The sequence below is a fragment of the Microplitis mediator genome, chromosome 10 (genome assembly GCF_029852145.1).
Source record: "Microplitis mediator isolate UGA2020A chromosome 10, iyMicMedi2.1, whole genome shotgun sequence".
Lineage (NCBI taxonomy): Eukaryota > Metazoa > Arthropoda > Insecta > Hymenoptera > Braconidae > Microplitis > Microplitis mediator.
The window spans coordinates 3,328,071-3,349,003 of record NC_079978.1 but is presented as its reverse complement, the minus strand read 5'-3'; the positions used below and the strand labels follow the sequence as shown (position 1 = coordinate 3,349,003).

General features: G+C 31.3%; 4 protein-coding genes across 8 annotated transcripts; all 4 read right to left on the bottom strand.

Annotated features, from left to right (window-relative positions):
- Nucleotides 1-136: 136 nt before the first annotated feature.
- LOC130676591 (odorant receptor 94b-like) lies at nt 137-3,307 on the bottom strand. 2 transcript variants are annotated; one of them, XM_057482931.1, is made up of 10 exons: nt 3,177-3,307; nt 2,964-3,049; nt 2,780-2,899; nt 2,570-2,687; nt 2,240-2,504; nt 1,670-1,804; nt 1,514-1,604; nt 1,306-1,442; nt 1,014-1,146; nt 137-944 (listed from the first exon to the last, which is right to left on the bottom strand). In XM_057482931.1, the coding sequence occupies exons 2-10, from the start codon at nt 3,012-3,014 to the stop codon at nt 894-896; spliced, it is 1,101 nt and encodes a 366-aa protein (XP_057338914.1). In that variant the 5' UTR covers nt 3,015-3,049; nt 3,177-3,307; the 3' UTR covers nt 137-893. The 2 variants fall into 2 exon arrangements, with proteins under 2 accessions (XP_057338914.1, XP_057338913.1); XM_057482930.1 differs by lacking the exon at nt 3,177-3,307 and having other exon boundaries at nt 139-944; nt 2,964-3,151.
- Nucleotides 3,308-3,859: 552 nt separating this feature from the next.
- On the bottom strand, nt 3,860-7,196 carry LOC130676607 (odorant receptor 13a-like). The gene is made up of 9 exons (XM_057482954.1): nt 7,053-7,196; nt 6,571-6,690; nt 6,352-6,469; nt 6,016-6,280; nt 5,808-5,942; nt 5,014-5,104; nt 4,804-4,940; nt 4,593-4,725; nt 3,860-4,525 (listed from the first exon to the last, which is right to left on the bottom strand). The coding sequence occupies exons 1-9, from the start codon at nt 7,194-7,196 to the stop codon at nt 4,478-4,480; spliced, it is 1,191 nt and encodes a 396-aa protein (XP_057338937.1). The 3' UTR covers nt 3,860-4,477.
- Nucleotides 7,125-10,963, bottom strand: LOC130676584 (odorant receptor 67c-like). 4 transcript variants are annotated; one of them, XM_057482917.1, is made up of 9 exons: nt 10,696-10,957; nt 10,451-10,570; nt 10,240-10,357; nt 9,907-10,171; nt 9,700-9,834; nt 9,529-9,619; nt 9,309-9,445; nt 9,098-9,230; nt 7,125-7,336 (listed from the first exon to the last, which is right to left on the bottom strand). In XM_057482917.1, the coding sequence occupies exons 1-9, from the start codon at nt 10,837-10,839 to the stop codon at nt 7,259-7,261; spliced, it is 1,221 nt and encodes a 406-aa protein (XP_057338900.1). In that variant the 5' UTR covers nt 10,840-10,957; the 3' UTR covers nt 7,125-7,258. The 4 variants fall into 4 exon arrangements, 2 of the variants coding, with proteins under 2 accessions (XP_057338900.1, XP_057338901.1); XR_008991450.1 differs by having other exon boundaries at nt 7,197-7,336; nt 9,298-9,445; nt 10,696-10,963; XR_008991449.1 differs by lacking the exon at nt 7,125-7,336 and adding an exon at nt 7,439-9,028 and having other exon boundaries at nt 9,298-9,445; nt 10,696-10,962.
- A 1,095-nt stretch (nt 10,964-12,058) lies between these two features.
- Nucleotides 12,059-16,542, bottom strand: LOC130676606 (odorant receptor 13a-like). Its single transcript, XM_057482952.1, has 9 exons — nt 14,605-16,542; nt 14,361-14,480; nt 14,179-14,296; nt 13,793-14,057; nt 13,586-13,720; nt 13,417-13,507; nt 13,092-13,228; nt 12,287-12,419; nt 12,059-12,214 (listed from the first exon to the last, which is right to left on the bottom strand). The coding sequence occupies exons 1-9, from the start codon at nt 14,743-14,745 to the stop codon at nt 12,164-12,166; spliced, it is 1,191 nt and encodes a 396-aa protein (XP_057338935.1). The 5' UTR covers nt 14,746-16,542; the 3' UTR covers nt 12,059-12,163.
- Nucleotides 16,543-20,933: the final 4,391 nt, after the last annotated feature.

Genomic DNA, 20,933 nt, shown 5'->3' with positions numbered 1-20,933 from the left:
AAAAATTATACAAATATGTTTCGTTAATGTGCTCATTTAATGGATTCTACTGATAGTCACTTACATTCAATGACAATCAATTTATTATATATACTTCAACAATTACAAAACGACGTACATAAAATAGTTAAAAAAATTCTTGATTAAAAAATAGTCGGTATTAAGTAAAAAAAAATATTTATATATTTTATAGAATTTTTACTTTTTTAAACGATGTTAGGCCAAACAAACTGTTTATTAATTGTTTTCATCGATTGTTTATCAATTTGCGGCTCTAGAGTTGTCGATCAGTCATTTTTTTTAATTTATAGGAAGTTTTCACGTATAAAAGTCGATCAAAATGACTTGACATTCATGACTTGGCCTGAAAATAATCGGAAATAGGCCGACTCAATTTATCAGACAATTTTCGGTCTATTTTTTGAGAATCATAAAATTTCGGCGGGTTGTCGACCAAATATCGATCTCATCTAACAAAATTCGATGATTTCGGCCAAATATTTTTACCCGGATAGAAATGATTTTACAAAATATTGCATATAAATTAAACATAATATAGGCAAGAAAATCATACCATTAGATATTTACAAATGTATAAAAATGACACGATGAAATACTTATAGTCGTCATGAAGTGAATATCTCTGGATAAGAGGGAAAATCTTGATAACGGTTAACCCTGTAAGCTCCAAAACTTTCCGCTGTTTTTGAGCTTCTTGAGCTCTGATAGTACAATAGAAAAGTCTTAATCATTTTCAATAATTATGTATTTTATATTTACATTCAGAAGAATATCCTTAATTGTTAGCGTTAACACAACAAATGTTCTTTTCCTTTGGAGAGTAAATGGATTTGAAGGTGCTTTGTGTCGGAACATGGCAGCCTTATTGCGATTTAACGCATTGACAGAAAAACAGTAAAATATGATCCAGCCGTTTTCATCATCTGCAGAAAAGTATCACTACTGTTAACAAACTTTGTTCGAAAAATAAATAGATAGCTTTTAATTTTTACCATTCCAAAATTTTCGATAGACAGTTCCATAACCTTTCCTGCAGTCAGTTTACAAGGAACTTGACTTCTCAGTGTCATCAAAATCAACAATTTTCTTGATTTTGCTGAATTTTCGTACCAATTTGCTCTAGCTCTGTACAAACAATGTTATTTCTACTATGAATAAATACCTCGTATTTGCACGAGAATGCGTTATCAAATTAATATACAATAATATATAATTCGTAAATTAGTGATTGCATTTCTTAAGAATAATCCACAAAAAAAAAAAAAAAAAATTAATAATATATACATAGAGTGCTGAATTTGGGAGCTCATATCCGTCAATTTTTGTGACATGTAGCAGTCAAAAAAAAGGTGTAGTATTTGTCCTCCAGTGAACATAATATATTTCACAGTGGTTGCCATTGAATCCGATTGCGTTAAAAGCTGGTAATAAAAAGTTTTTTTTCATTAACCAGAACTTAACCAACAGTAGACTGAAATGTTAACAACTAAACCTGGACTCCGGTAATACTCATTAGTGGTAAATTTAGTCCAACCACTATTCCAAACGATATGGTAAATGTCGATTCGAGGAGTTCAGCGAATCTTTTAAAATATGAAGAATAACCAATTAACAATCTTATAGCCTTATCAAATATTATCAAACCTACTCTAGAGCTCGTCTGTGATCTCTAATGCAGGATACAAAATGTTTATAATAAATATCTTGTGAGTTCATGCTAAATCTTGTTTCTCCCAGCAAATCGTGGGGGTTGGTATCCCTCGGTGAATGTTCCAATCGGAATCTGAATAAAATATTCCATGTGAAAAAAATAACAAATATATACGAGGCGTGCAGTTATTCAGTTATTGCACTTAATTTTCAATTAAATTTTTTTTTTTTTTTTTCGATAAATAATGCCGTGAACTATGAGCTTGTAGTATTATTCATCAACAGCTACTTCAATGCTGACTATCTACGACCTATAAATACTCGCTGCTATTCTTCCTGGTCTGCTCATACGTTGACCATTTCCCTTTCTCCTTTGAAACCTGTTACTTGCCCAACAGCAATTCGAGTCGGAAGTTTTCCGATATTAATTACTTATACAAGCTAGTTTGTCTTAAAATAGTGAAATGTGCATTACGAAAGTTACAAGCTCACACAATCTAAGCATTAAGTATCGAAAAATAATTGACATTTATTATTTAATTATCAATATTAAATAGATAGACGTTACCCAACGACTGCAAATATTCCGCAGACGTGTTGTACAAAGGTGATAAAAATAACATCACAGCAAATAATAACGTTAACTATAACAAATACGCAAATATTTGAGAAACTCGATAGTAACCAATAATATTTTTCTTCATCAAATATAATAAATTGCATTGGGACACAGAACTTTAATGGCACGGAATCATTTGATTTTGAAATAATATTTACGATTATTGGTAAAACTGGATCCGTTATATATATAAATATTCCCACGTTTAAAAATCCTTGACATAAAAAATCAAATTAGTATGTATTTTTATTTGAAATTAAAGCTCAAAATTTACTCTACCTGTATAACCAATTGACAAATATCGTCCCATTTTTAGATGAGATTCTAGGACTAATTTTTCGTCATTATTTTTAGGTATTTTCCAATCTTCTTTAATTTTTTCGAAGAGCGTCCGCATCTAGATTTCATAATTAGTTGTCAGAATTTAACACTAATTACCAAAAACACATATGTCAGACAATAGTTTAAGAAATAATATTCAAAACAAACCATTTTTGCTTTTTTGATAGTATTTAAATATTTGGCAATATATACCAAATCTGTTATGAATGGTGTTAATGATTCCAACAGCAGTTCTTTATCATCGGAATTAACAACCGCCGCAATTATCTATAAAAATATTTAATTGAAAATCCATATAATATTAATCTATTTTACGAATTGTGTCTCATACTTGTGGGATAACTTGAATGATAAATAAAGTCCATAATACTGATCCGAACATAAAACTGTGTAGTCGAGATTGATAAGGCCACCGACCTATGAAAGAAGCAAAGTTTTTCGATATTTTGTAGTAAGGTCGCTCGTAAATATCCATTGTACTGACAACAATTACGTCTGAAGCGACGCATTTACCCTTATCGTTGTATAAAGTCTATTTTCTTACCTATATAATTTTCCCATCATAAAGTATTTAAGAGACATTGATAGACACATTAATTCCTGACGTCCGTTACAAGTCAAAGTAATCCGCGTTTGTAGCTATATAGTGTTGCTACGGTAACTTCGATTTCTTCGTTATTACAATTTATTATGAGTTAAAATAATACAATGGATGGTTTATGCATCGAAAAGTGTACCTACTGATGTGCAGAAAAAACAAGAAGTGTAGGGTATTTTCTATGTTGAGCTTTTTTTTTATCATACAAAAACGGAGTTAAAAATATTTCACTATAGAATTCAATTATAATTAGGGTATGAGCTCAATTTATTTTAATACGTATTCAGATTAAAATCTATTAACGTTTTTTCTGCGATGAAAACTGCCCCTTGAATTGTTGCAACTCGAAAACACCGAGTTTGATGCATCCACTACTAAAATGCTTGCAATATTTAAAATAATCGGCAGTCATATTCATGATTAAACATATCGCGTTATCAATTTCGAAAGGACTTACATTTTTGTACGCCCTTTTGGCTTTAGAGAGTTTCCTACTCACTGAGCGACCACTCTATCCACTGTAAATTTTGTGATTTATGAATTTTTAAGAAATATTTTAACTACATATTAAAATCAATCAATAAATATACTGAAAATAATTTAAAAATTCAATATCATAGATTCTGAGAGGTGACAGTTGGTTCATCTTTATTGAGATATAAATTATGATAATTTTCGCTTATTCAATAGTTCAAAGTTAATAAGTCACTACATGAATCAGGTAAATTTTAACTGGTTGATAATTAAGAATACTTATTCATCAGTGAGAAATTGAGCTACTGCACTGAGAGAAAAAAAAATTAAATTCAAGTAACGATGTTTACTTAACTCATAATACTGAAAACAAGAAAAAATTTACTACATCGAAGTATAATATTTCTTATCTTTATAACAATTGTTTGAATCTACTCATAAATTTCTGCAGACAATGCATTTTTACTAAAATTAAGAAAATATTTACTTGGCACTATTTAAGTAAAATAATACTTAAATCAAGAAATTTTACTTGGAAATATACACTTTTTTCCTCTCAGTGTGATAAATTAGTAAAGTTTACGTGTGAAACATAGTGTAATGAGTGTGAATTAAAATTACTGATTCATTTTGAAAACTACTAGTTTAACAGTGATAAAAGAAGACATCGCTTAGATCAGTAGAAATTTCACTAATTCATTTTTAGAGAGTATTTATCATCAATAAATTCCTAGCTCAATGGTCGTAGTTCCAAATACATTAATATAAATTTATTACATAGATAGAAGAACAGTAAAGTATGATCCAGATGTTTTCATCATCTGCAGAAAAAAATAAGAGGAAAAGAATTTGTTTTAATAACAGCAACAAATTACATGCACTCATTACCATTCCAAAGCTTTCAATAGATAATCCTATAACTTTTCCTGCTGTTAGAATACACGGCGTTTGACACTTCAGTGTCATTAAAATCAACAATTTTTGTGATTTTATTGAAATTTTGTACCACTTCACATTAGCTCTGTACAAAGTCATTGATAATTATTGCTATGAATTTAATTAATAAGTTGAAATAATAGTTTAATTACTGTGTATGTACATGTGCTGTTGGATTTGTAAGCTTATATCTGTCAGCTGTTGCGATAAGAAACATTCGAAAAAAAGATGTATTATCTGACCCATGGTAAATAAGATCAATTTAATTTGTTCTTGCACTGTATTTTTTTGTGTTATAAGCTGAAAAACAATGCATTTTTATTCTATCCAATTTAAAAAGGTAAATAAATATATGTAATATTTGTGACTAAACCTGGACGCTAGTAATACTCATCAGAGGCACGTTTAAGAGGACTACTATTCCAATGGCCATAGTAAAAGTACTTTCAATCAAATTAAAATATCTTCAGTAGCATGTAAATCATTATTTAATTATTAACATTTTCATTGAGTTTTTACCATAATATTATTATTTTTCCGCTACGAATTTTGAATATTTTCAAAAACAAAGAAGTCATCAGTTTTAGTCTGATTTTCAGTAATCGAGTCTCCATCAGGTGTCGACATTTTGAAGTTCTAGTGAGCTATTTTGACTACTGTCAGATGAATGTCCGTGTGTGCGCGTGTGTGTGTGTGCGTAAATTAATTTTTGTCGTACGATATTTTTGGAACGAACCAATCGATTCGAACGTTCTTTGCGGCAATCGAAATGACTCATCTAGGCTTGAAGTTGATTAGATTTTGAAGTCGACCGGCTGAGGAGTTTCTAATTAAAACGAGAAATTTTTTTTTTAGCGTTTTGTTCCGTAACTCGTAATTCACTTGATCGATTTGCGTCGAATTCAACTGGAGCTATATCTCAAAAAGTCTTTTCGAATGCCGCGAAGCGCGTGCAAATCGAACGATAAGTTCAAAAGATATCGTCGGAAGAAAATTATTTTTTCTCGCGAAATGTATTTTCTTTTGATCCAACCATTTTTTGAGCTTGAAGAGCTTAAAATTTCAAAACAATAACATTTTCGAGGTTTTAAAGCTCGAAAACAGCGAACTCTTCGGGTTGGATTTCAGGCTCGACTGATTTTTCAATTTTTTTTTTTTTTTACGTACTCTAGAGCTCGTCGATGCATTTCTATACTCGAAATCAGCTGTGTGTACTGAACATCGTTTGAGTTTTTAAATAGATTTGACTTCTTTAGCCCATTTTTGACGTTTACATCATTTGGCAAATTTTTAATTCGATATCTACGGAAAAGTATATCATTTATGTAAATGAAGGAATCTTCAAATTCATTTAAAATCGATGTAGTATAACTACCCAGCAATTGCGAATAAACCACAGGCATGATATACTAAGGTAATAATTATAACGTCACTAGAAACAAGTACAGACAAAATTATCGCAATAAACACAGTGGAAATAATTAATAACATCCAATAATATCTTTCTTTATCTATTACAATCCATTCCAGCGGAACAGAAAATTTATGAGGAGCGGATATATTTGTTTTAAAAATAAAATTTATAATCATCGGCGAAACTGGCTCTAACACAAACGTAACAATTGCTATGTACAAAGCCCCTTGAAATTAATACTACTTTGACAATAAAATCGATAAAAACAAGAAAAAAAAATAACACAATTTTTTTAACCTGCGGATCCAGCTGAAATATAATATCCCAATTTTGCATACTTTTTCAAAATAATTATTTCATTGCTGTTCGTCACTAATTTCCAATCGTCATTAATCCTTTCATAAAGAATTTTAAGCTAAGAATAATAGTAATAATAACATTATAATTTTATCATACATGAAATCTGCTCACTTCTATAATAAGTTAAAAAAAAAAAAACTTATTATCATCACAAACCTTTCTTCCGTTTATGAAAGTATTTATATACATAGCAAATGTACCAGCATAGGTTATAAAAGATGATATTGATTCAAATATCAACTTTTGATCATCAGAATGCACTATATCAGCTGTAATCTATAAAAAAATAAAATAGGTGTCACGCTTAAATAACCGCAGACAAAATAACCACGACAAAATAACCGTGACAAAATAACCGACGACAAAATAACCAAATGACAAAATAACCGGCGACATAACACACAAAAACCGTGATAAAAGGGCGGTTATTTTGTCGTTCGGTTATTTTGTCGTCGGTTATTTTGTCGCGGTTATTTTGTCGCCGTTATTTTGTCTTTGGTTGAACTGTTACGCAACCAAAAAAATATATGCTTTTTTATTGAATTAATTAAATGTAGAAGCGTATCAATTTATGGTCATAATTGTTTTATTTTATTATTTTGAAATAAATTGTTTTATTATCACAGTAACTTTTTTACCATTGCTGCGTCGTGCAAAATAAATGTAGAAATAATACCGATTCCTATAAGAAATGATTGTAGTCGAGACTGATCCGGCCATCGACCTATAGAACGTGCAAAGTTTCTCACTAACTTGTAATAAGGCTGATCGAGAAAGTTCATTGTTCTAAGACTTTTTATTTCTGATATTTTTTTTTCTATTGTGGTATAAAAATATAAACCTGTCATTTGCAGTGAAGACTGCCCCTCTTGTAGACATCATAGTGACGATGATAGACATTTTGAATGACGGCTTCCACTACCTGTCAAAATTTAAAACATTGTATACAAATTGTTGTTATGGTAACTTCGATTACTTTTTCCTCTTACTGTCAGAAAAAAAATTTAAACCACCGCTTCCCGAGACTTATTTTTTTTTACTACAATATATTTTACAATAAGAAAATATATATTTCGACACACGTCAACACAACTTTGTAGTCTTTGTACATTTCATTTTTAAGACACAACGTTGGTCTGGTAGTATCTTTAATTTCTTTTATTTTATTTTTTTTTACTTAATACATTTTTTATAATTTTTTTATGCAATTGTGTTTCTCCATGCATATATATTTACGTACACGTCTAATGGTGTTAAAATTTTTGAAAACAATTAAAAATCAACACAACATTTCGTGTTTTTTCCTCTCAATTTTATTTTATCTTATATTTTTGAATTTAATCATCGATTTTGGACAATACAAATTTTGTACCGCGGAGAATACTCATGAGTATCATAATTATGGTGAATACTAACTATTGGTGGTTCGTTTTTAAATTAATGCAAGTAATTTTTCTTTTATTTTCATAGTTAACATTATAAATTCCTTTTGAGTCATACTCTTTTCTATTTTTTTTTCAATTCTACATATAACGGGTACCAAATATGCTTCTAAGTGACTTTTCAAGAACCAAATACGCAAAATTAGTTCATTTTAATACTTCATTAACAAGAATTAGTATAGAAAAAAAAATTTAAGAAAGAGTCGATAGTAAATCATGTCACTGAAAAATACATCAATTAATTAATCAAAATTTTAATGTTAATATAGATACAGAAAATGAACCAATCATCATAGTAAATAGCATAGCTAGTAGGCAAGTAATTTTTTCTTTTCATTATCGATATTACAAATTGATTAAGGTTTGACGCATTAATAACAGAACAGTAAAATGAGATCCAACTTTTTCATTATCTTACGGGCCATGTTAATACTGTAACAAATGTAATTTTGATCAAATTTATAAATCCCATTGAACAATATCCTATAAATAACTTATCATTAATTCCAATACATACTTTTCTAAGAACTTTTTGTCAACTTCAATCTGGTGAAATTATTAAGATTGAACTGTCTACTCTCCAAAAATCAATCAATGAAAATCAAATGACAATCACTATTTGGCAGTGAATAGTCACATATTGCCAGTGAAAAATATATCACTATTTGAATTAGTGATATAATTTTCACTAGTAAACAGTCAATAGTCATTATTTTCACTATTTCAAATTTGAAAGAGTATAGAATCCATATATAAATCCACTCATAAATTCGTACTCTTTAAAAATGAATTAGTGAAATTTACTGTGAATTTGTAGATGCTCACTTTTCCTTCAGCTTTGAGTATAACACTAATTCAACCAGCGATATACTTATCGCTCGTTCCCAATGCATGTTCACTAATTCGCAGTGAATTTTACTAATTCATTTTCAGGGGGTATAAAACAACATGAATAAAAAATTTGAAAAAATTAGCCGTGAAAAATTTACAAAAAAATGATATTAATTGCACAGTTTCAAGACTTAATACAAAATACAAAAATTTATGATGAGGTACATATTTAGTAATCATCAATAAATTCGTAGTTTAACCGTCATAGTTTCAAGTCCATTAATAAAAACTTATTGCATAGATAGAAGAACAGTAAAGTATGATCCAGATGTTTTCATCATCTATGGAAAAGTAAAATAGAGCAAAAAAATTGTTTTTAAAGAAAGGATCAACTTCCGTGTACTTCTTACCATTCCAAAGCTTTCTATGGACAAATCCATGATTTTTCCTGCGGTTAAAATACATGGCACTTGACTTCTCAATGTCATCAGAATCAACAATTTTTGTGATTTTTTCGAAATATTGTACCACTTTCCATTAGCGCTATTCGGTGTGAATATTAATTACTAAATGAAATTTTATTAATAAGTAAAAGTAAGAATTTAATTACTGCGTATATACATGTGTCGTTGGATTTTTAAGCTCATATCCGTCAGCTGTTGGGATAGAAAACATTCGAAAAAGAGATGAATTATCTGCGCAACTGCAAACATCATTAATTTTATTTTCTGCTGCAATGTATTTGTTTGGACTATAAGCTGAAATATGAATTTTTATTTATTTATTACAACGCAACAACAAAAATAAAAAAAAAAAATATATGTAATATTTGTGACTAAACCTGGACGCCAGTAATACTCATCAGTGGCACATTTAGAAAGACAACTACTCCAATGCCCAGAGTAAAAGTACTTTCAATCAAATTAAAATATCTTCAGAAACATGAAAATTACTTTATTTAATCTTTTAAAAGTTGATTGAATTTTTACAACAATACTATATATGTACGTACTCTAGAGCCCGCCGATGAATTTTGATACTCGAAACTAAATGTATGTAGTAAACATCGTGTGAGTTTCTTAACAGATATGATTCCGTTGGTTTATTGTTGAAGTTCACATCAGTAGGCAAATTTTTAATTCGGTATCTACAGAAAAGTACATCATTAATGTCAATGATTCTGTCTTTAGGTTAAGGTTTAATCAATGTAATTTATTACCCAGCAATTGCAAATAAACTGCACGCATGATGTACGAATGTAATAAATATAACGTCACAAGAAATGAGTACAGAGAGAATTAACATAACACACACAGTGGAATTGGTAAATAATATCCAGTAATATTTTCTTTTATCTATTATAACCCATTCCATTGGACAGGAAAAGTTATATGGAGCAGATATATTTGTTTTGAAAATGAAATTTATCATCATCGGCAAAGCCGGCTCTATTACAAATGTAAAAGTCGCCATGTACACGAAACCTTCAAACAAATTTTATCTTGACAATAAAATTGATAAAATTAAAAACAAAAGAATTTATTTTTTCAACCTGCGTATCCAGCAGAAATAAAACTTCCTAATTTCGCATATTTTTTTAAAATCATTATTTCCCTTCTGTTCGTCACTAATTTCCAATCGTCATTAATTCTTTCAAAAAGAACTTTTAGCTAAATATAATAATAATAACGTCATTATCTTATTATATGAAATCAGTTCACTTTATAATGAGTTGAAAAAAAAATCTAATTATCTTAACAAACCTTTTTTCCGTTTAAAAAAGTATTAAAATATACAGTTAATGTAGCAGCATTAGTTAAAAGTGACCCTATTGTTTCAAATATCAATTGTTGATCATCAAAATGCACTACGTCAGCTGTTATCTGAGAAAAAAAAATATATTTATTTATAAGTTAATTAAATAGAGAAACGTCACAATTTAAAGTCAAAATTGCTGTATTTTATTATTTCGAAATAAATTGCTTTATTATCACAATAACTGTTTTACTATTGGTGTGAGGTTTAGAATAAATGCAGAAATGATGACGACTCCTATCAGAAAAGTTTGTAATCGAGACTGATCCGGCCATCGACCTATAGAACGTGCAAAGTTTCTCAGTACCTTGTAATAAGGCTGTTTGAAAAAGCTCATTGTTCTAAGACTTTTTTATTACTGGTATATTTTTTTCTATTGTGCTTCAAAAATACGAATCAATCGTATTACGTCAATACTACCTTCTCGCTCGAGAAATATTCGAGTGACGTTGATGGACATTTTCTTGGCTGCCGTCAATCAATTGTCAAAATCAAATTGTTTGTGTTCATACTGTTGTTATGGTAACTTCGATTACTTATTTCTTCATATTGATGGCAAAAAATTGAACCCCCTTCTTTTTCCATACTTATTCTTTGGATTACAATATATTACACATTGAGAAAATAAACGTTTTGAGGGTTCGTTGACTCAACTCGATAATTGCGGAGTATATTATTTAGAAAAATCATTTTTATAGCACCGGCCACACTTTCTTTTATTCAGTTCATTTAAATTTTTAATATTAATTTAGTTTAATTTGATTAAATGCAGGTAAGAAAGCTGAAGGTTTTTTCAGTGCGACTATTGTTACTGAAAATGAAGCTCAAAAATAAATACGTGCACGTCAAATACTGTGAAAATTCTCGATCACTATAAAATTTTGTGTTTTTCATCCCAGTTTTATTTTATCTTATATCTTAAATATGAAACATCAAACTTGTATCATAAAAATTATTGCATCTCTCAAAAGCTCAAAGTGTGTTTAAGATTATCATTGTTAATTTATTTTGAGTTCACTGAGAGAACAATTTATTTGAGCTAAATAAGATTTCCTTCAGGCAAATAAATACCATATTTAAACGGACCCAATTAGTATTTATTTGAGACAAAGATATGGTTCATTTGAATGAAATAATGATTTGTCTATAGTTAACAAATCTTCATTTAAAATTTTTTTTCAACCAAGATTTGTTAACTATAAACAAATATATTTTTGATTCTTCAGAAAATCAAATTTGTGGGCATGGACCATATCAGTTTTTTTACTAACAAAAACTAGAATAAAAAAAAAGTGAAGGAAGAGGAGACCAAGGGTCATTTCAATGGAAAGTAGATAAATGAAATAATCAAAATTTTAGTGGTAGTTTGGTAATAAAAATAAACCAATGGACAATATTTGTTACGGTGTTTTAAAAGTATAATTATAAAATACTACAATTGATGATTAGTTATATCTATTTATTTACTACTCTGTAAACATGAATAAGTGAAATAAGCGAATATTCACTAATTCTAAGTGCAAACCGAACCACTTTTTGTAATAAGTGGTTCGGTTTGCACTTGGAATTAGTGGATATTCACTTATTTTACTTATTCATGTTTACAGAGTATAAATAAATTCATAACTGAGTGATCATTATAAAAATAAATTTAATAAAATTTATTGCATGGATAGAAGAACAGTAAAGTACGATGTAGCTGTTTTTATCATCTGTAAAAATATTAAATGTACCAGAAAAATTTTTTTCAAGGAAAAAGCAAAAAATAACATTTAACCACTTACCATTCCAAAGGTTTCCATAGACAAATCCAGGATTTTTCCTGCTGTTAAAATACACGGTATTTGGCATCTCCGTGTCATCAGAACCAACAATTTTTGTGAATTTACCGAAATATCATACCACTTTGTATTAGCTCTAATCAAAAGAGTTATTCATTAGTAGCGTTAGTCTTATCAAGAAGAAAAAAAAACGTTCTAAAATCAAATAGTGTGCACTTTAATCAGATACATTATGGTAATTAATAAATAAGAATTAAAATATATAGATTGGCTGTGGTGTAAAAATAAACCAATTTTCAGACTGAGTATTTTTAAAGTAACCCACGGTTTTTTTTCTTTTTATTGCTTTAGATATCACAACATTTTTTGTTGTACGACTGTCACGGCAATATGTATGTCAGTATACTCATCGGATAAAGGTAAATAAATCTTTCAAGTCATGTCAAATTAACAGTTCTAATTTTCTTATTTATTTTCATTGAACAAAAAGTATTCAAATAGGGATGTTTGATTGCGTTTTTTTAATTAAAAATACAATGCTAATGAAAAATAAAATAAGGTCGATTAATAATGTTTTCCGAGAGTTATCGTGCTTATGAAAATTCGCAAAGTATTAAAAGAAGGAGTGAAATACTATTTAAAAGTATACATATTAATGAAATTAATACAACTTATCGTGTTTAGAGTTCTCAGAAGAGTGTAGGAATGGTTTTGGGGGATAAAATAACCGGATTTGACAGTGATTGTAAAGGTCCGTGAACACATTCAAGCTTGAATTGTGCAATAACTTTGATTACTGTATGCGTACATGTGCTGTTGGATTTTGAAGCTCATATCCGTTAGCTGTTGAGATATAAAACATTCGAAAAAGAGATGAATTATCACACCCATGGTGTACATCAACGTTTTTATTTTCTGCCGCAATGTATTTGATTGTGTTATAAACTGAAACATAATTTTTTTTCTTTACAACTCTACTGAAAAAACTGAAGAACTGTACATAATGTTTGTGTCAGTGATGCCAGAACGTGGGATTTTTTTACCCCTTCACGTGGTGAAATAGCATGGAGCGTAATGTTGGGAGGGGGTAAAAAAATCCCACCTTCTGACATCACTGGTTTGTGTTACTAAACCTGAACGCCAGTAATACTCATTATTGGCAAAGTTAATCCAATCGCTGCTCCAAAGCATCCACTAAATGCGCTCTCAATTAAATCAAAGTATCTGGAGTATCATGTAAATTATAATATAATTATTATCATATTAAATAAACTTTTAAAATCGTATATGGTTTTCACGTACTCTAAAGCTCGTCGATGGAATCTAATACACGAAACTAAATGTATGTAATGAACGTCATATGAATTTCTCAATAGCTTTGATTTCGTGAGCTCATTTTCAAGGTTTACTTCGTAAGGCAAATTTTCAATTCGATATCTACTGGAAAATAAATCATCGACTCCTATAAACTTATCAATAAATCTAGTTAAAATAAGTATCGTATATTACCCTACGATTGCAAATAAACCACATGCATGGTATACTAAGGTATTGAAAATAACGTCAACAGAAACAAGTACAGACAGTAAGCCCATAATACAGAAACCGCTCACATTCAATATCGCCCAGTAATATTTTTCTGTATCTATAATAATCCATTCCATTGGAACAGCAAAATTATGTGGAGCGGAAATATTTGTTTTGAATAAAAAATTTGCCATCATCGGCAAAACTGGCTCCATTACAAATGTTAAAGTTGATATGTACACGAACACTTGAAATAAATCAAATTACACAGCAATAAAAAAAAAATTCATTGCTCCGGAGAAAAATGGCTTCGATAAAAATAAAAAAAGGGAGTGAGTTAAAATATTATTATAGACTTATTCGTCAACCTGCATATCCAGCTGAGATAAGATTTCCCAAATTCGTATACTTTTCCATAATAGACTTTTCATGGCAATCTTTCAATACTTTCCAATTTTCGTTAATCCTTCCAAAAAGATGTCTGAACTAAATTTAATAATAGAAATATAGGAAGTTGAAAAATATTGAACCAGGTATTTTTCAAACAAACCTTTCTTTCATTTATAAAAGTATTTAAATACAATTCAATACAACCTAAGTACGTAATAGCTGGTGCTAATGTTTCAAATATCAGATCTCGATCATCAGAATGCACTATGTCGGATAGTATCTGTAAAAATGTTACATTTACTTATTTGATTAATTAATTACAAAAAAGTCACTGTTTTTAATTGAAATGATTTTATTCTATTATTTTGAAATAAAGTGTTTTATTAAAACATTAAATTTTATACTATTGGTGTGACTTGCACAATGAATAGAGTAACAATGCCGATTCCTATCAGAAAAGCTTGTAGTCGAGACTGATCCGGCCATCGACCTATTGAACGAGCAAAGTTTATCAGTAACTTGTAATACGGTTGCTCGAGAAACATTGTTCTAAGGCTTTTTATTTCTGATAGATTTTTTCTATTATGGTATAGAAATATAAACCTGTCATTTGCAGTGAAGACTGCCCCTCGCTTGTAGACATCATAGTGACGATGATAGACATTTTGAATGACGGCTTCCACCACTTGTCAAAATTTAAAACATTGTATACAAATTGTTGCTATGGTAACTTCGATTACTTTTTCCGCTTACTGTCAGAAAAAAAATTTAAAACGTCGCTTCCTCGACACTTTTTTCTTTTCATTACAATATATTTTACAATAAGGAAATATATGATCCGAGGGTACGTCAACACAACTTTGTATTCCTTGTACATTTTATTTTAAAACCACAACGTCGGTCGAGTAGTACATCCGATTTACTCAATTTTTTTTTTAGTCGGTACATTCATAATTTTTGCACTGAATTTGGCTTCAGTTACTGAAATATGATCAAGTATATTCCAAAGTTCTTAGAGTAATCGCCTTTTCTGAAACTAAAGTTGATTAATTGATATGCCGGCAGTTGAACGAAGTAATGCGAGTGATATTATATAGCATGTTCCGTCGAAAACGGAAGTCCGGAGACAATTGTCATCATAATAATATTTAAAATTTAAAACATTTAAACCGGTCTCCATCTAGCGGTGTTAAAAACCATCTCGTCGCCAACTCGGGTCGCATCGCGAACGCGCGCGCTAAACATAGCGTCGGTTTCTCAGTGCATCTTCGTTGCACTCACGCCTTCAGTATATCTCTGTCGTTTGGGTGTCTGAATTTTTCCGTTCCGTCGAAACGACGACCCGGCGTCACCGCGTCTTTTCGTCAGTTGACCACAAGTCTTCATACTGTACACACTCGCTGTGAACATTCTATCCGCTACATTGCCAAGCCAATATTAAAGTTAACAATAATTGTTAATTAATTGATTATCAATTACGAATTCGTGCCATCGTGTCGAGATAAGTATTAATTAATACGGTTTCATAAATTTTATTCATTATTTCGTTGAGTTTCAATAATATTTCGGGAATTAAATAAAGACCGGGTGTTTTATTACGTCGTAGTAAAAACACGCCGGGACTTGTTGCGCGTGGGTCTCACCCATTAAATCTCAAATACTTAATCGTGTTCTATTAATTATTCGATAGGATTGAATTCGATATTTAATATTAATATTCGTATTAATATCAAATAATAATCGATTCAAATAATATTGAATGTTTAATAATTATTATCTTACATTAAATTCATTCAATTCACCGATCTGTTCGTTTACATCTTAATTACCTTGCAATAATTAAGCATTAATAATTATCATACATACGTGATAATCATAATACACATAAAACTAAAATTTGATTTGTTCGCGCTTCAATTATTATCAACGCATTTAGCCGTTGTCATATAGATATCATATCTAACCTCATTCGTGCAATAGCCACGTGCTAACAGCATCCATCAATCCAATTGATGAGATTTCAATTAACTGCAGTTAAACCAATCGCCTCTGTTGCAAAATAACAATAATAATAATAATAATAATTCAGCGTCATATTGTCTTTGGAATATCCCATTACAATTTGATAGTTTATATCGCCGATCTGATCAATCGGTAGACTCGCCTCAGCGCACCGAAAGCTTTCACCCATTCATTCGCTAGCATTAGTACCAAGTACTATTTAACTGTCCCGCAGTGGACTCTTTACATACGCATTAGTACCAAGTACTATTTAACTGTCCCACAGTGGACTCTTTACCAACGCATTAGTACCAAGTACTATTTAACTGTCCCACAGTGGACTCTTTACATACGCATTAGTACCAAGTACTATTTAACTGTCCCACAGTGGACTCTTTACCAACGCATTAGTACCAAGTACTATTTAACTGTCCCGCAGTGGACTCTTTACATACGCATTAGTACCAAGTACTATTTAACTGTCCCACAGTGGACTCTTTACCAACGCATTAGTACCAAGTACTATTTAACTGTCCCACAGTGGACTCTTTACCAACGCATTAGTACCAAGTACTATTTAACTGTCCCGCAGGGGACTCTCTATCATCACAGTACACATTCACACACACACACACACACATCTCTATATTTCATTTGTGTCAATTGTTCAACGAGTTACCCTCATTCTCATTATCTTAACATTCTCAATCTTTTTCATTGTACTTCTTCAAAGGGTTTTATGCCGTAGCGCTTTCCCTCAATTTTTTGGGTCAAAATATATTCTTCATTTTTGATATACCCAAACCACGAGTTTTATTAAACAATACCTATCACATCCTACCTATCATTACAATAAATTAATCAAATTCCAATCACTAATTTAATTTAATTTACAGGTAAATTTAGAATTTAAATATAAAATAAAAATAAAAAGAAAGGGAACATTTTCCCACAAACATTTTGGTGCCTCCTGTGAGGTAACTCGATTGGACAATTAAAATATATTCAAGGAAAATATATTCAAATAAATATCAATACTCAGTGTGGATAAAAAATTGATCAAAACGCCATTCATATTACCGACTCGTTGACACCGCCGCATCTAGAGGATCATCTGCAGTGAAATCCAGCTAAGTTCAAAATTTATTAAACATTTATTCGCCATTGGCAGTATTTTTCATTATTATCATTCATTCAATTCAACACTGATTCTATAATTTGATTTGATTTCAATTTAATATCATTTAATTCTTATTACAATCGGATCACAATACTTAATTTTTGTCATAAATTTACTGAGTTTTTCAACTCATCATAAACGAGTGAATCTTACTATTCATATTTAATTATTTAATTTTAATATATTTTCAATATTTGATTTCATCATATTCGAATTATTGTCTTATTTCGGATTGAGCTGTGCAATTCGGGGATTACATCAATTATTTGTCGCAAGACCATTTAATTGTTGCGATCAGTGAATTGCTCAAGTCTTCGAAGTATAAAGTAACCAGAATATTAAATTAAAATTGCTAAGTCGATTGACTAATCTGATCCCGTCAATTATTTGATCTGAGGATCATTTCATTGTAGTGATCATCGGGGTCAATCGATTACGTTAATTAATTATATTATAATTCTTCGCGATCAATTGGGGATTTGGACTGTCTGACTCTTGGGATCGCCTAAATTATTGGAATTTATCGGTCAATTACGGTGATTTGCGAGTCGTGCAGTCGAATTTCTTCCAATCTCATTATCATCAATACAACTTGAATCTCAATACCCAGTTTTAAATATCTAATTATTAAAATGACGGACCAGAAAGGAGACGAGACCATTTCGCCGATCGAGAGGAGACGTAACATAGCAGCATGCTACGTTGATCAATTAGTCGATTCAATAAATAGCCAACAAATATCCGATTTGCGAGCACGATTACGATTCGAACGCGTCACGGTTGCATTTCGCGAATACGAAGAGCTTTTCAACGAATTGATCGCGGGTCAACCTCTGGCAGATGAATCAGAACACTTCACAAATGTATCCGATGGATATTACGGAATTGCTGAACATCTCGCGAAAGACGGCCCTCTCGCGAACAGTACAATTCTCGGGAATTCAACTCAAACTGAAAAACAAACTTTGCAAAGACTACCGGTACCGCAACTACCCACTTTCTCCGGGGATTACAACGAGTGGATATCTTTCTCAAACTTGTTTCAGAGTATTATTGATCGACGCGACGATATTGCCGATATTATAAAATTTCAATATTTAAAAACGAGTCTGAAGGGAGAGGCCGCGCAACGGATCATACATTTACAGGCTTCGGATGCCAATTATCAGGTGGCTTGGTCCATCCTTAAGGGAACCTATGAACTTAAGAGGGTATTGAGAAGCAAACACATCGGGGCGATATTTAATCTCAAAAAACCGGAAACGGCTAACCCAGCCACCCTTGGACATATACTCAACACTGTACGACAAAATTTAACATCCCTCGAAACTCTTAGATGCCCACCAAATCATGAATGCTTTATTTGGCACATCGAAAGGATTTTACCGGATCCCATTGCTGAAAAATGGCAGGATACTCTCAAACCGAACGATTCCCCTACTGTTGACGATATGTTCAAGTTTTTGGAAGCAACTATTTCGCGCATGCACACTAAATCCGTGTCTAATTCTAACAAGAGTAATATTAATAAACGACCTTTTATCGATTTTTCAAATGAATCCAAGGCATGGAGAAACGTTGAAGGAAATCGCGTCTTTTTTACTGCATCAAAAAATTGTGAATATTGTCAAGCCACAGAGCATTATTTATTTCAATGTAGAGAATTCGATAAATTAACTGTACCTAAACGATGGGAGTTCGTAAAACAACGTAACCTCTGTAGAAATTGTCTTAGCAAATATCATTCCCCGTGTACATCCGAGGCGCGCTGTAAACACTGTCAACGATTCCATCATTCAAAATTACATTCTTTGTGTCCATCAAAATAGAAGCGATTATAATCTTTGGATATGTGGAAGTAATCCATAATTTGGACTTTGTAATGTAGAATCCCATTGTTGTAAAGATTCAATTTCCATAAAGTCATTGAATACTTCCTTCCACGATCTTCATATAGGCTAGTTACGGATCGATATTGGGAGTCCCATGATGATTGATGGGATTCAGACGAATTCGTTTCTGTTGAAGAAGGAGAGATCCTTTGAAATTTTCTTCTTTTTCTTTTATTTCTCTTCGTATTATTGGCTTTAGGATCCATTTTTGTTGTTGATGTTTCGAGATCATTTGAAGAATTTGTCACTTCAGCAGAAGGAAATACCTTCTGCGAGTTTTCTCTCTTACAGTCCGGTAAATAAGAATTTGATCCATTTCCTTCGCTTTACTTGAGTCGGGTATAGGAAATGACCGTGACTTCTCTCAAATATATTTCAAACGCGTGATCGACTTCAATCTTTAACGTTCGAGGAAATAACTCCGTCAACCTTAGACATCGCGATTAGTTTAAACTATAAGCCTCTCTAGACTCTCACTACTGATCAACATGATGTCATAACTCTTTCTACTGTAGACATTCTAATCAGTAAAAATTACATCTCTACCTGATCCTGATTTATTTTCTGTACCAGATAATCCTCTACTTGGAGATTTCTCACCAAGGTTATCCAGAACGTCTGGAAGTGCTGACAATTCGAGTATCTACATGGAATGCAAACGTAAAAAATGGAGCCATTACTGAGGTGCATCCGGGAAGCGACGGTGTCATACGAGTCGTCGGGGTCAAACATCACGAGGAATTTACACATGAAACACTCGGAGATTCTGTTCATTAATACCCGATACTTGAACTACTTAATAATAATTGCCATAAATTATTTAAAGTTATAACATATTGTAAACACTCATACACTATTTACACTACTTACACTCATACACTATTTACACTACTTACACTACTCTCACTCATTCATATTCGCATCTCGCGGGCGGGAGCGTGTTCCGTCGAAAACGGAAGTCCGGAGACAATTGTCATCATAATAATATTTAAAATTTAAAACATTTAAACCGGTCTCCATCTAGCGGTGTTAAAAACCATCTCGTCGCCAACTCGGGTCGCATCGCGAACGCGCGCGCTAAACATAGCGTCGGTTTCTCAGTGCATCTTCGTTGCACTCACGCCTTCAGTATATCTCTGTCGTTTGGGTGTCTGAATTTTTCCGTTCCGTCGAAACGACGACCCGGCGTCACCGCGTCTTTTCGTCAGTTGACCACAAGTCTTCATACTGTACACACTCGCTGTGAACATTCTATCCGCTACATTGCCAAGCCAATATTAAAGTTAACAATAATTGTTAATTAATTGATTATCAATTACGAATTCGTGCCATCGTGTCGAGATAAGTATTAATTAATACGGTTTCATAAATTTTATTCATTATTTCGTTGAGTTTCAATAATATTTCGGGAATTAAATAAAGACCGGGTGTTTTATTACGTCGTAGTAAAAACACGCCGGGACTTGTTGCGCGTGGGTCTCACCCATTAAATCTCAAATACTTAATCGTGTTCTATTAATTATTCGATAGGATTGAATTCGATATTTAATATTAATATTCGTATTAATATCAAATAATAATCGATTCAAATAATATTGAATGTTTAATAATTATTATCTTACATTAAATTCATTCAATTCACCGATCTGTTCGTTTACAT

What these genes read in the sequence shown, in the direction of transcription:
- LOC130676591 (XM_057482930.1), bottom strand. Translation starts at nt 3,107, where the DNA reads ATGGATATTTACGAGCGACCTTACTACAAAATATCGAAAAACTTTGCT. An exon ending in TCATTCAAGTTATCCCACAA is followed by an intron (nt 2,900 to 2,963) that starts GTATGAGACACA and finishes ATATTTTTATAG; the next exon opens with ATAATTGCGGCGGTTGTTAA. An exon ending in TCCCAAATTCAGCACTCTAT is followed by an intron (nt 1,147 to 1,305) that starts GTATATATTATT and finishes TTGTTTGTACAG; the next exon opens with AGCTAGAGCAAATTGGTACG.
- LOC130676607 (XM_057482954.1), bottom strand. Translation starts at nt 7,196, where the DNA reads ATGAACTTTCTCGATCAGCCTTATTACAAGTTAGTGAGAAACTTTGCA. An exon ending in TTTTGCACGACGCAGCAATG is followed by an intron (nt 6,691 to 7,052) that starts GTAAAAAAGTTA and finishes ATTTTTTTATAG; the next exon opens with ATTACAGCTGATATAGTGCA. An exon ending in GGTTTATTCGCAATTGCTGG is followed by an intron (nt 5,943 to 6,015) that starts GTAGTTATACTA and finishes ACTTTTCCGTAG; the next exon opens with ATATCGAATTAAAAATTTGC.
- LOC130676584 (XM_057482917.1), bottom strand. Translation starts at nt 10,839, where the DNA reads ATGAGCTTTTTCAAACAGCCTTATTACAAGGTACTGAGAAACTTTGCA. An exon ending in AGTTTATTTGCAATTGCTGG is followed by an intron (nt 9,835 to 9,906) that starts GTAATAAATTAC and finishes ACTTTTCTGTAG; the next exon opens with ATACCGAATTAAAAATTTGC. An exon ending in CCATAGAAAGCTTTGGAATG is followed by an intron (nt 7,337 to 9,097) that starts GTAAGAAGTACA and finishes AAATTTTGACAG; the next exon opens with GTAGTGGAAGCCGTCATTCA.
- LOC130676606 (XM_057482952.1), bottom strand. Translation starts at nt 14,745, where the DNA reads ATGTTTCTCGAGCAACCGTATTACAAGTTACTGATAAACTTTGCTCGT. An exon ending in GGTTTATTTGCAATCGTAGG is followed by an intron (nt 13,721 to 13,792) that starts GTAATATACGAT and finishes ATTTTCCAGTAG; the next exon opens with ATATCGAATTGAAAATTTGC. An exon ending in TGAGTATTACTGGCGTTCAG is followed by an intron (nt 13,229 to 13,416) that starts GTTTAGTAACAC and finishes ATTATGTTTCAG; the next exon opens with TTTATAACACAATCAAATAC.